This window comes from Bactrocera neohumeralis, chromosome 3 (genome assembly GCF_024586455.1).
Source record: "Bactrocera neohumeralis isolate Rockhampton chromosome 3, APGP_CSIRO_Bneo_wtdbg2-racon-allhic-juicebox.fasta_v2, whole genome shotgun sequence".
Classification (NCBI taxonomy): domain Eukaryota; kingdom Metazoa; phylum Arthropoda; class Insecta; order Diptera; family Tephritidae; genus Bactrocera; species Bactrocera neohumeralis.
Window position 1 is genome coordinate 11,988,741 of NC_065920.1, and position 11,545 is coordinate 12,000,285.

The 11,545-nt window shown below is 39.9% G+C and overlaps 1 protein-coding gene across 1 annotated transcript; it reads left to right on the forward strand.

Moving 5' to 3' along the window:
- The first annotated feature begins 329 nt into the window (after positions 1-329).
- LOC126752258 (trypsin-1) lies at positions 330-3,201 on the forward strand. The gene is made up of 5 exons (XM_050462943.1): positions 330-474; positions 597-838; positions 2,547-2,696; positions 2,769-3,000; positions 3,080-3,201. Exons 1-5 carry the CDS (start codon positions 330-332, stop codon positions 3,199-3,201), a joined length of 891 nt encoding a protein of 296 aa, XP_050318900.1.
- The last annotated feature ends 8,344 nt before the right edge of the window (positions 3,202-11,545 follow it).

An 11,545-nucleotide genomic window follows, 5' to 3' on the forward strand; every position in this document is an offset into this window, starting at 1 on the left:
ATTTCTGCGTGATTTTAATTTTTTGTAAACTTTGGTTGATAATACTTTTGTTATTGGAGCAATTTCTTTGTTGCTTTCTGTTATACTTTTGCGCATTTGGTCTGGATCGCGTGCGCGCAGATACAATAAACGGCGCCAGCGACAGTGCGTAACCTATAAGAAGGGCACCGCTCGCTAAATGCTGAAACATTTCACAACAGTCTGCTGCGGCAAGCGGCAGCCAAAAGCTACGTTGCCTCAAGGAATTTTATTAATTTACGCGTAAACCTCCGTACAAGTGCGTGTTCGTTTCGTTTTGTTTTATACAAAAAGTGCATAGTGTCCAAACAATGAAATCCTTTGTGTTGTGCTGTGCCAGTTTGGTGTGCTTCTTTGCGCTTGGCGTGCAAGCTGCCTATTTCTACGATCGTCCCGATGGACCGGAATTTCTGGATGAAGATAAAGGACGTTTCGGTCGCTGTGGCGCGCAATGCTGTGAGTACTTCTTACATAACTATTTTTGCAAAAGACTTTCTAATTTTTCACTATTTGCTTAATTTTTTTCCGTTGACTGTTTCGCGCTTGTTCTACGTGTTGGTCTATGTTTGCGTTTGCAGTCTGTGGTACACCGAATGTCAATCGCATCGTTGGCGGCACACAGGTGCGTCACAACAAGTACCCTTGGACGACGCAACTACTTAAGGGACGCTGGCATGCGCGTCTATTCTGTGGCGGCTCGTTGATTAATGATCGCTATGTGCTGACGGCGGCGCATTGTGTACAAAATAATCGTGATCAGATAACTGTACGATTACTGCAATTGGATAGATCGTCGGGGGATCCTGGCATCACTAGAAAGGTGAGATTGTGACAAGAAGAAAAAAAGAGAAAATACGACAAAGAAAAAGGCAAAGCTTGTGCTATAGAGAAGCATCTTAAAGGCACCGCTGTGCTCTTATACCCAACAGAGATTTTTCTTGTTGACAAATTTAAGATAAAACCAGCATAATCTACTTTGTGTCACTAAGTTGGGAATTCCGCTATGCTGAATATTTCTCTAATGTTCTTAAATTCAACTCTTACTGGCAGTGTGATACACCCTGTTTCACAATCTCGTCAGGATTGGTATCTTTGTTCCTTGTGAGATTTGAACGCCAACTCGTCTAGATTGGCCTGTCCCGAAAATTCAAGCTCTGGCATTTGTAATCTAAATTATGTGACTATTATCAGGGAGGCTGTGAGCTCTCTTAAGACTAATCAAGTAGTCTCTCTAAGGAGCTCTCTTTATCAGCTTCATTATTACCTGACTTGGGCATCTGGTTACAACAAAATTGCTTGAAACTCTTATCTGACACTCGTATACCAGACTCATCATTAAACGATTGGGAAGAAGTCCTGACTTGGGAAATTCATCTTTCCGGTTACAACAAACTTATGCGGCTTGAGATTTTACTGAGCCAAAGTGAAACGCAATAGGTATTCTGAACTACTTGCTCTTAGCAAGATTCTGACTAGACATTAGCCATATTTTATCGGATGATAATTTCTAAAGTTGTATATGTTAAAAGAAAGCGATATGGAATTGTTAAAAACTTTCTTCGCAACTGACCAATTTTTGCCATTCTGCGGTTGAAACTCGCAGAACATCTTCGGTGAATCTGACAAGTACAAATCATGATTCTTTTTTGTAAGAGCATGGTGACCATCTCCAGCTGTGCAGAATCCTGTCCTTTGGTAAATTCAACCTAACCTAACCAACAGGTAATGACAAGTTTTGAAGATAAAGACTCCATCCTCAAACTTAAAGAAAGTTTTATTAAACAATTCCAAGTGATAGCAACTCATAAATTCACTTGCCAAGAAGTCAAAATTGTGAGAGTATCCAGCCTAGCAAATGTGGCAGTCTTACCTACTCTCCACGACCTTAGCCAGTACCTATATTGAAACACGTAAAGTTTGGTTCTTCAGATACACATTCTCAAATAAAAGTTCCAAAACTCCCTCTGTGGTTATTATGGAATGACCATGAGTTGAAGGAAAAGACAGTTTTACCTATTCTTCACGAATTTATCCAGTACCTCCAAGGAAAACACATAAAGTTTGATTCTTTAGATACACATTCTCAAATGAAGGTTTCAAACCTCGTTCTGTAGTTATGGGTTCAACGAAAACACACTAAAAAAAAAAAATTGGGCTGCTCAAATAAGTACCCCTAATGGTTACTGCTAAAGACCCAACTTTTCATACAGCAATTTTCCGACGGCAACCGTTGATTTCTGGTCTGCTGGGTATAAAAATTTAAACCAGTTAACAAACAGGGAAGCTAAGTACTCACTGCCTTAACAAATAACTCGCATTAATAAGTAGTATACCATTACCATTCAAGCTGCCGGAAGTTGCAAATACTACATTCACTCTTTCCAACAAAGAAAAACACTCACTGCAGCTGAGGAGCTCAGCTGTTCCTAGAAAGCAAATAAATTATTAGCTGAGCTCACGCCAAAATAATAACTGTAAGTGATACTCAGTGCGACTAACCAGCAAACGTTTTTCGAACACCCACACAGGTCATCCAAACCACCATACATCCGCAATACGATCAGAGCAGAATTGTAAATGACATCGCCATTTTGAAGTTGGATTCGCCCATACCGTTCAGCAGCAGCATGCGTCCCGTTTGCCTGCCCGATATCAATCACAATTTCGACAACAAAGATGTAAGTACAACAACAAAGCAACAGCTACACTGAATATTACTAAGAACATTTTCGTTGGTGTGTTTCCCACAGGCGATCGTCGCCGGTTGGGGTCTTGTGAAGGAGGGTGGCGTCACCTCCAATTATCTGCAGGAGGCCACCGTGCCCATAATTACTAATCACGAATGTCGTCAAACGCGTTACAAAAGCAAAATCACCGATGTTATGCTATGCGCTGGCCTCGTTCAGACCGGTGGCAAGGATGCCTGCCAAGGCGACAGCGGTGGTCCGCTGATTGTCAATGAAGGCAGATACAAATTGGCGGGTGAGTTTAAAGCAATTTTTGCGATTTTATGAAGTTTGGAAAGGAAGTATAAATTAACTTGCTATTTAATTTTTTTTAGGTGTTGTTTCTTTCGGTTATGGTTGCGCTCAAGCAAATGCACCGGGTGTTTATACTCGTGTCAGCAAATTCCTTGATTGGATTGAGCAAAACACACGCGATGGTTGCTACTGCAGTAGTTGAGTAACTAGAAAATGTCTTCCCTTCCAGCAATACAAGTAAAATTTGATAAAACTAAAAGACATATATATATATTCATTTATTTTCATGAGCTTGTTTTGGTAGCTTTAGGGGGGTCAAGTTTCTTTTTCTGAAGTAAAAAAGCGAACGGCTAATCCAAGAAGCTTTCACGATTCATAAGAAGTTCGTTGTTGCCCGCTGAATCTTCAAAAAAAGCAAAATGATTAGGTTTCAAGGAAAAAAGCAACCTGTTGCGGGGTCAAGATCCTTATGGATGGATTAAAAAATCCTTACAAATCGATAAGGCGATCGATCCTGTCTCAAATTTGTTGAGACGACCAATACCAAATAGATTTCGTCGGCTTAACAAAGATATGACATTTAAGCTCAACCATAATCTGGCGACATCAGTCCAAGCCAAGATGAAAAGGTCCTTGCCTTCCTCCAGTCATCTTTGACAATTTGCGCGGTCAAAATGTTTGGCCTTTCCACACGTACTCCATAGTAGAAGGTGCTCAATGAAAACCAACATGACTTGGGCAAGATGAACTTTGCTGAAAAGAAGTTGTTGTATTAACCTCTTTTGTACTAATCTGAGCAAGAATGATCTCATAGTCAGGCAAGTGCTGCTTGTTGCTCAGCGCTCACTGACTTAATCCCACTGACTGACCGTCTGACTTTAGACGTTAAAAAGACAGCGGAGTTTGACTTGTTTACAGTCTGCAGGAATTGGTTCGAGAGTACAAATTCATCCGCTTTTCAGTTCAAAGCGATTCGCTATGATATGGCACCTAACCAAGTGTAGTCACGAAATGGTTGGATGCAATTGACTATGAGTCCAGCCACTCCAGTCTATGACTTAGATCACACTGAGAAAGTTTTACTGTTCTGGAAACGCTAAATTCTCTGCAGTAAGCTGCCCTGCGCCGCACGCGCCTTTGGCTGCCAATTCTGAATGAAAAAGACTCTAGTAGTCTGGATGTCTGAAACTAGAGTTGATTAAGAGCAAGCGCTTGAATACTATATAAAACTATCAACTAGCAGTTGTGCTTCAGTCAAAGTCGAGCATAGAATTGGTCGCCTTCAGCTTGAAAAATATCAATTCTAGTCTGAAGGTTGTGGTTAGATTTCTTACCATGATATTACTCAGAGCCGATTCTATGCCACCGATTAAAAAACGTTCATTTTCCAAAAAGTGATCTGCGATTTCTTTAGCGCGTCAAAAATCACTTCTTAGCTCATCATTAATGGCATGACTGTTACCTTTCCATTTTATCCCTTTTATTAACCACAAACTCTTACTCAGGACAGCAAAATCCTCATTCATAGTGCAGACAAGTTACCTGGTGTCTACTGTCTAAGCTAAAATTAGAATCCACTGTACTGCAACTATTGTTTACTGCTTTAATGTTTTTCAAGAGAAGAACGGTCACCCCATAAACAAAATATATTTCCATCTTTCTACATTATGTCCCTCAAGTGGCGCGCTCGTTCCCAAGGGCACTTACACTTTATTTTAATTTCTATTTTATTTATAATTTTGTTGTACTCGTTGTTATTGTTGTAACTTAAATCTATGCTGTCTGCGCGCATCTTATAAAATGCACGACAGCGTATTATCCGCGCCAAGTGGATGGAATGAATTATTTATGTGTTTCTGTGATTTTCTCGCTGGCAGGCGGCGGCTACATAGATATTTATTGTTTGACTGACACAAGCAAAATGGTACTCACCGAAGCAATGAGCGTTTTTTTTGCTGCTTACTTCGTCTTTCATGAAATTAAGCGTTAAATTTGCAATAGGCAACAACAGCAACAACAAGAAGAAAAACGGCGGGGGTCATCTTATGAGCGCTGCGGTCGCAGGCGACTAAACGTTAAATGCGATATCTTCATAGCAAGATTTATGAGCTCGTAATGCGGTAAAAATAGGCTTGTGCGCTTGTGCTGCATAGGCTAGCGCAGATTAGCGACGGCATGGGGCAATCGGTTGAATGATGCATTGGCTGGGCGCTGCGCATGCGTTCGATCACTTGCCGGCTGATCGTTGCACGTCCGCGCAGACGATGATTTTACTAGCGAATTAATTTAAATTCCAACGCATGATTACGCCCTCTTAAAGTGAATTTACGAGCGCGAAATCTCCAGCTGCAGAATGAGAAGAGCGTCTCAGCGTTATGTATAGAAGAGCGGGAGTGCGCGCAGCTGTTGCATGGTACCGAGAGCGCCGTGAGGTGCGTACAAAATTTATGAACAAACAAGTATATGAATAAAATACGAAACAAAAATTGTTATTGTTGTTGTTGTGCAGAATTTATTTCATCTTAATTCAATTTAACAACTTAAACAACCATAAAGTGTTCACATTGTAAATCATGCGGCAAGCAAAAGCAAAAACACCTGTGCGTGTGCGTGTGTGTGGAGTGCGCTTGAGCTAGACAAACGGCCTATCTGTGTAAACGATCGACAGGCCAACAGCAACAAGTGCTCGAGCGCTTGAAGAGCAACCGCCATAACATTAAAAGTTATGAATGATGTAGCGTTGACGAAGTGCTGGCGGCGAAGGTGGCGGCAAGTGGGCCGAAAAAAGTCCGCGCTTTGGCTGTCGATGTGTGGCGCGGCAAGCGGCGCGCTAGTGGATGCACTCAAGTGCGCTTGTCCGGCGCGCAATTGTATGCAGATTGATGTCGCCGCACAGTTGTTGCAACTTGGTTGAAATGAATTTATTATAGCTTTGGCGTGGAAGCGTGCATGCGCATAACCAATCGCCAAATGATGGTTTGACCGTGTTTTTGTCCTTTTTTTCCTCCACGCCGGCTAGATAAGATTGACACGCTGCTTTTGATGTGCTAATAAATTCGCATGAGTGTATATGTCTACGTGTGTGTGTGCATTGCAACCATTTAAAGTAGAGCAGCGCGACTTTGCGTTATGTGGCACAGTGAAGGCGTTTTGCCATTTCGCTTGTGGTGGCCGCAAGGAACTGGCGAAAGCATCACTTAGACTCGAAAGTGGTACCGTGTAAATAAATATCAGAATTGTATGCAGTCTGTTGATGCTTCATGGTCATCAGCACCCGTCTGTAACTGGAATGCCAAGCTGTGTAATTGAGGCCATCTGTGTGGAGCATTGGTTACGGACAGTTAAATATATGCCAACATAATAAATGGGTGTGTATCGGGGACTTAAATGCAGCAGCTGCGCACATGTATAATTGTAGCAACATGCTGCTAACAAATGGTTGCGAAGTAGGTGCAACTTTCTTGGAATCTAATACCTAATGCCTATTTTGTGGCTTAAAATAATCTGTGATAGTAAGTACTAGCAAAAATTTTGGGCACAAGCTTTGACAAATAATGTTGCTGTGCAAGAAGCGTCGGCAATATGTTGCAAAATTTGTTTTTATTGCTATTTTTTTTAATTCTTTCAGTTGAGTAAAAACTCAAAATAAAGCAACAATGTTGCGCAACATTTTTTGTAGGTTTCGCAACATTTTCCAACGAAATGCTATAAATACTTATTAAAGCTTTTTGAATGATTTCTTGTTTATTTTATGCAAAATTCGGGCCCACTTTGTTGCAGCAACATGTTGCAAATTAGTTTTTATTGCGTTCTTTATTTTTTTAAATTTCTTAGGTTGAGTGAAAAAACGAAATCAAAGCAACAATGTTGCGCAACATTTTTTGCATGCTTCGCAACATTTAACAACGAATGGCCGTAAATACTTACTGACGCATTTTCAATGATTTCTTGTTTATTTTAGGCAAAATGTGGGCCCACTTTGTTGCAACAACATGCAAATTGCAAAATTAGTCTTTATTGCGTTATTTTTTTCAAACTTTTTCAGTTGAGTGAAGAAACGAAAATGAATCAAAAATGGGCGGCAACTTTTTGCATGCTTCGCAACATTTTTCAACGAAATGCTGTAAATGCATATTGAAGCTTTTTGAAAGGTTTCTTGTTTATTTTCTATATTTTATTTAACGCATCAAGCGCTTTGAAGAGGTTCTTATGGCCTTCAACTGAAACAAATATTCAGCATCTATGTTCAGCAAAAATTCAAAACAAATTGTTTTTGTTAGACAGTGTAAAAATAATTTCATAAGCATAAATGATGACTACTATTTGCTGGCGTTTTACGTAATATTAAAGAAAATTTTTAGGCAACATTGTATAGCAACATGTTGCTGAAGCATGTTGCAAGCAACATTATTTGTCAAAAATTTTAAAAAATTTACGAATGTCAAATTTTAGCATGTCGCCGAAGCATGTTGCAAGCAACATTATTTAACAAAAGTTTTCTAAACATTTCCTGGGCTTCAAATTTTAATATGTTGCTGAAGCTTATTGCCAGCAACATTAATTGTCAAAAATTTTCTAAAAATTTTTAATCTTTTTTAGTTTTTAATTTCTGTTAGTCAACATGTTGCTAGAGAAATGCTTATAGAAATATATTTTTTGTAAGAAAATTTTGCTAGCAGCATATTTTTTATATTATGGAGTTAGATGAGGAAGAGCACTAGGGAAGCGTTTGAGCTGATTTTACTCATTTAATAGACAGAAAAAACTTCAAATGTTTACAACAAATACGAATAAAAAAATCGTGACTTCGAAGTCTTCAAATAGGTAACAACAAAAGGTTTCAACAAAGCCTATAAACTACTTTATATTGATTTCACCAAAATGCAATTTTCCTCCTGAAAACTAACAATACTCTCCTGTATCTTTTCTCAGCTCTCTCTTAATTACCATGACAACTACGCTGTCGATCAGAAATCACAGAAATGTGGCTGCCTGACACACATCACCAGCAACTTTGTAGTGCGATGAGTGAGTTGGTAGTCGCATCATTAACAACAACAACAATTGCAAATCACACATTATCGAATCACACAATATATGCGGAACAATCAGCAGTCATCAACATTGGAAGCCGCCACTTCAGGCGTTGCTACTGCCATGCCAAGTGGCGCGCTGTGTGCCCCAGTCGCTTTGATCAGCGCGCGCCACTATTGAATTGCTGGCTGCTGGCAAATATGGTCGCTTTCGGTTAAGAACGAGCGCGCGCTCGCCGCATTGTTTGCATTTGTAATTTTCACACCTTCCACAGCACACCGATATGGTCAATAAATGTGCCAAAGTGCCAAAGTGGCATGTGGCAGCAGCGCAGCAGATTGTGGCCTCAAACTGTGGCGCAGTATTGCATTTTAATGCGTTGTTGTTGCAGCTACTTGGTGTTTTATTGCCGCCGCCATCAACGCCAGCATGGCTCTTTGTTGTCGCTACCAGCAACAGCGCATTGCCACAGCTACAACAACAACAACCTACTACTGCCGCAATTGTTGTCATTGCTCTGCTTTTGATTGCCACTTTTGCCACAATCTAACAAGCGACGCTCGTTTTTTCGCTCAGCATTGCTGCTATTGACAGTGTGGCGCGTCGTTTGTTGCAACATTTGCGGTCATCAGCCGCCACGGGCCACCATTGCTTAGCCAAGTTTGGCACTTAAAATAGGAAAAGTGCATCCTTCTAATACCAAATCAAGCGTCGCTAGAAAATTAGCAACACGCCACATAAGCCGCGCCACACACTCAGCACTTAAGTACTAGACACTGGCACAACTCCCTGCCGCATGTGCGGACTGTACAGTATGCCGGCTGCCAGCAACAACAACAATAGGCAGATGCGCACGCTAAGCGTCGCCAAGCGCAACGATTTTCAAATGCCAAACTCCTTGGCACCACGCGCTGCGGAATTTGTCGTGACTCGATAATGACGGTGTTGCAAGCAGTGCTGCAGCGTACGCTGCACTTTGAATTGCTTCTATTACTCGTATTATTCGTTTGCGAGGTTTTGCAAAATAAAACGCTGCTGATTTCTGTTGCAATCATTGCTGCCTCGTCGTGTTGCAGCCTCATTGTGGCAACGCTCTAATGCCGGTAATGCTGGCAATTGTCGTCTTCTGCTTGCAACTTGCAACTGACACTCAATTGTTGGTGTTAAAATAAATTGATAGTCCAGCACAGCAATTGTTTTTATGCCTTGCTTTGGCCCCTTTGGTAAGCGCGCAGCGTGCAAGCAGTCTTCATTCGCCAGCATCTCTCGCCCAAACAGGCGATTTATTCGGCACTGTCGCCGTCGAAAAGAAAATATGCGCAGCGCTCGCTTATTTGTTAGCCCTAACAGCCACGCTAGATTACATTGCAACGCGTAAGTTTGTATGAGTGCATTTCTTTTGCTCATCACTTTAGGTTTATACAATTTATTTAACACTTTTTTGACTTTTTACATTTTTCCGGCGCATTTGGTTTTTCCATTTTAGCAAATATTGCCCCTGAGGCCATTTCCCGAGTGATGTCCGCACGCCCTACCAGCCGAAAAAATCGCCAAAGGTTCACATTACGCCTGTATTTGTGTGCAACAAATTGTGTTGCAACAATGCGGTGGTCAGTTGGCCTTTGTTACCTTTGAAACGCTGCCACTTTTGTTGGTTTTCTTTGTGTATTTCACTATATTTTCGTTTGCTCGCAGTCCCTGACATTATATACATAACTACAAATTAGTTAGCGTTTTCGGTTAGCCAAATGGGACTCACCGCGGAAATGTTATAATGAGGCGAAAATTATATATTTAACTGCTGAGGGCGCGCAGACCGTTGGAGGCTTAGGAATTGTAGGAATTTATTGTAAATAAAGAGGCAATATTATAAAACTTAGTGGGTTCTACTCCATTTATATGTTTTGGGACCCCAAAATATTTCAAATTTTTTCTCAAAAGTGAGGTTTCTGCAGTACCATAAAAGTCTTACGTTTGATCATTAATGTAGTATTAAATGATGGTAATGTTGCTTGCTTAAAATAATCTGCAATAGTAAGTAGTAGCACAAATTTTGGGCACAATTTGTTTCAGCAACATGTTGCAACACGAATTTTTGATGCGCACATTATGTTGCTGTTTTAGTTCTTTCGTTTGGATGAAAAACCAAAATGAAGCAAAATTGTTTGGCAACATTTTATGTATGTTTCGCTACATTTTTCAACGAATTGCTGTAAATTCTTATTGAATCTTTTTCAACGATTTCTTGTTCATTTTTTTACAAAATTTGGTTCCGCTTTGTTGAAGCAACATTTTGCAAACTTAGTTTTTATCGCATTCTTTGTATGTTTTTTTTTAATTCTTTCAGTTAAGTGAAGAAGCCAAAATGTAGCAACAATGTTGCGCAATATTTTTTGGTTGCTTGAAACATTTTTCAACGAAATGCTGCAAATGGATATCTAAGAATTTGAAAAAAATCTTGTTATTGTATGTATTTTTTGCTTCTTGACGCGTTTTGGAAAGGTTCTTATGGCCTTCAGCTTATTTTTTCTCAAAACAGAGGTTTTTGAAATGCCTTAAAACGCTTATTGTCGACCAGGTTACAGTTATACACATTAATGTAGTATTAGCTTCTGGTAGCTTGCGACTACAAAGTGACATTTATGTTCCAAAGATACCTATGGACCACAATCGGTTAGTGGTGAAGGACCAACCACTATTCCTTCTGCCTAAAATTCATGGCGAAGCAGTGTTTTAATGGCATGTAGTTTTCAATGAGACAATACTTTTTTTGAGCGCCAACCAACAGTGTCCGTAATTCGAGCAGCCACGAAATGGTTTTACACCTCGTTTACTCTAGCAAATAATGCAAATCCCTAGAGATGCACAACAGTGCGCACCGGAAAATTTATTCAAAAATAATGTTACAGTCGATCGGGAACGCATCTTGAAGCTAACGATGCAACATATACAACGAAACAATAATTTTCTTGAAGAAAATTTTTGTTGAGCGCATTATCTCGCATCGCCGGTCTATGACATGACCTCCAAGACCTTGAAATGTAACAAAACTGAACTATTTTTGAGGGGTTGTGTGCATTTGTTTGTCTACGCAGTTAAGCTTGACATAGACAGATTATGATTTCTATGTTCAGATATTTTTGATCTATCATCAAAGATTGAATAAATAATAATAATAAAAGAAATCTTAAGAGCTATCGTCCACTAGTGACTGGAAGAATTTTCGCAATCGGTAATGTCAGCATTTAGTCCAGGCTTACATATTTATGAGCGCTGTTTACATGCCCTTTCTACGCAACATTTACTTGACTGTGCTTCGTGTTGAAAACTAAGCTTTAACCTATGCCGGTAAATTACATCATTACGGCAGTGCTACTAGTAATGTTTCTTCATACTTACATATGTATGTATATACAAGCATTATAAATAAGTTAGCAAATAGCAGACTTAGTGCATATTAAAAATATATTAAATTGTTCTTGTTTGTTTTAGATATGCTTACAGTTATTATT

Coding starts and splice junctions, on each gene's coding strand:
- LOC126752258 (XM_050462943.1), top strand. CDS start 330: ATGAAATCCTTTGTGTTGTGCTGTGCCAGTTTGGTGTGCTTCTTTGCG. Junction 2,697..2,768: donor ACAATTTCGACAACAAAGAT/GTAAGTACAACA, acceptor TGTTTCCCACAG/GCGATCGTCGCCGGTTGGGG. Junction 3,001..3,079: donor AGGCAGATACAAATTGGCGG/GTGAGTTTAAAG, acceptor AATTTTTTTTAG/GTGTTGTTTCTTTCGGTTAT.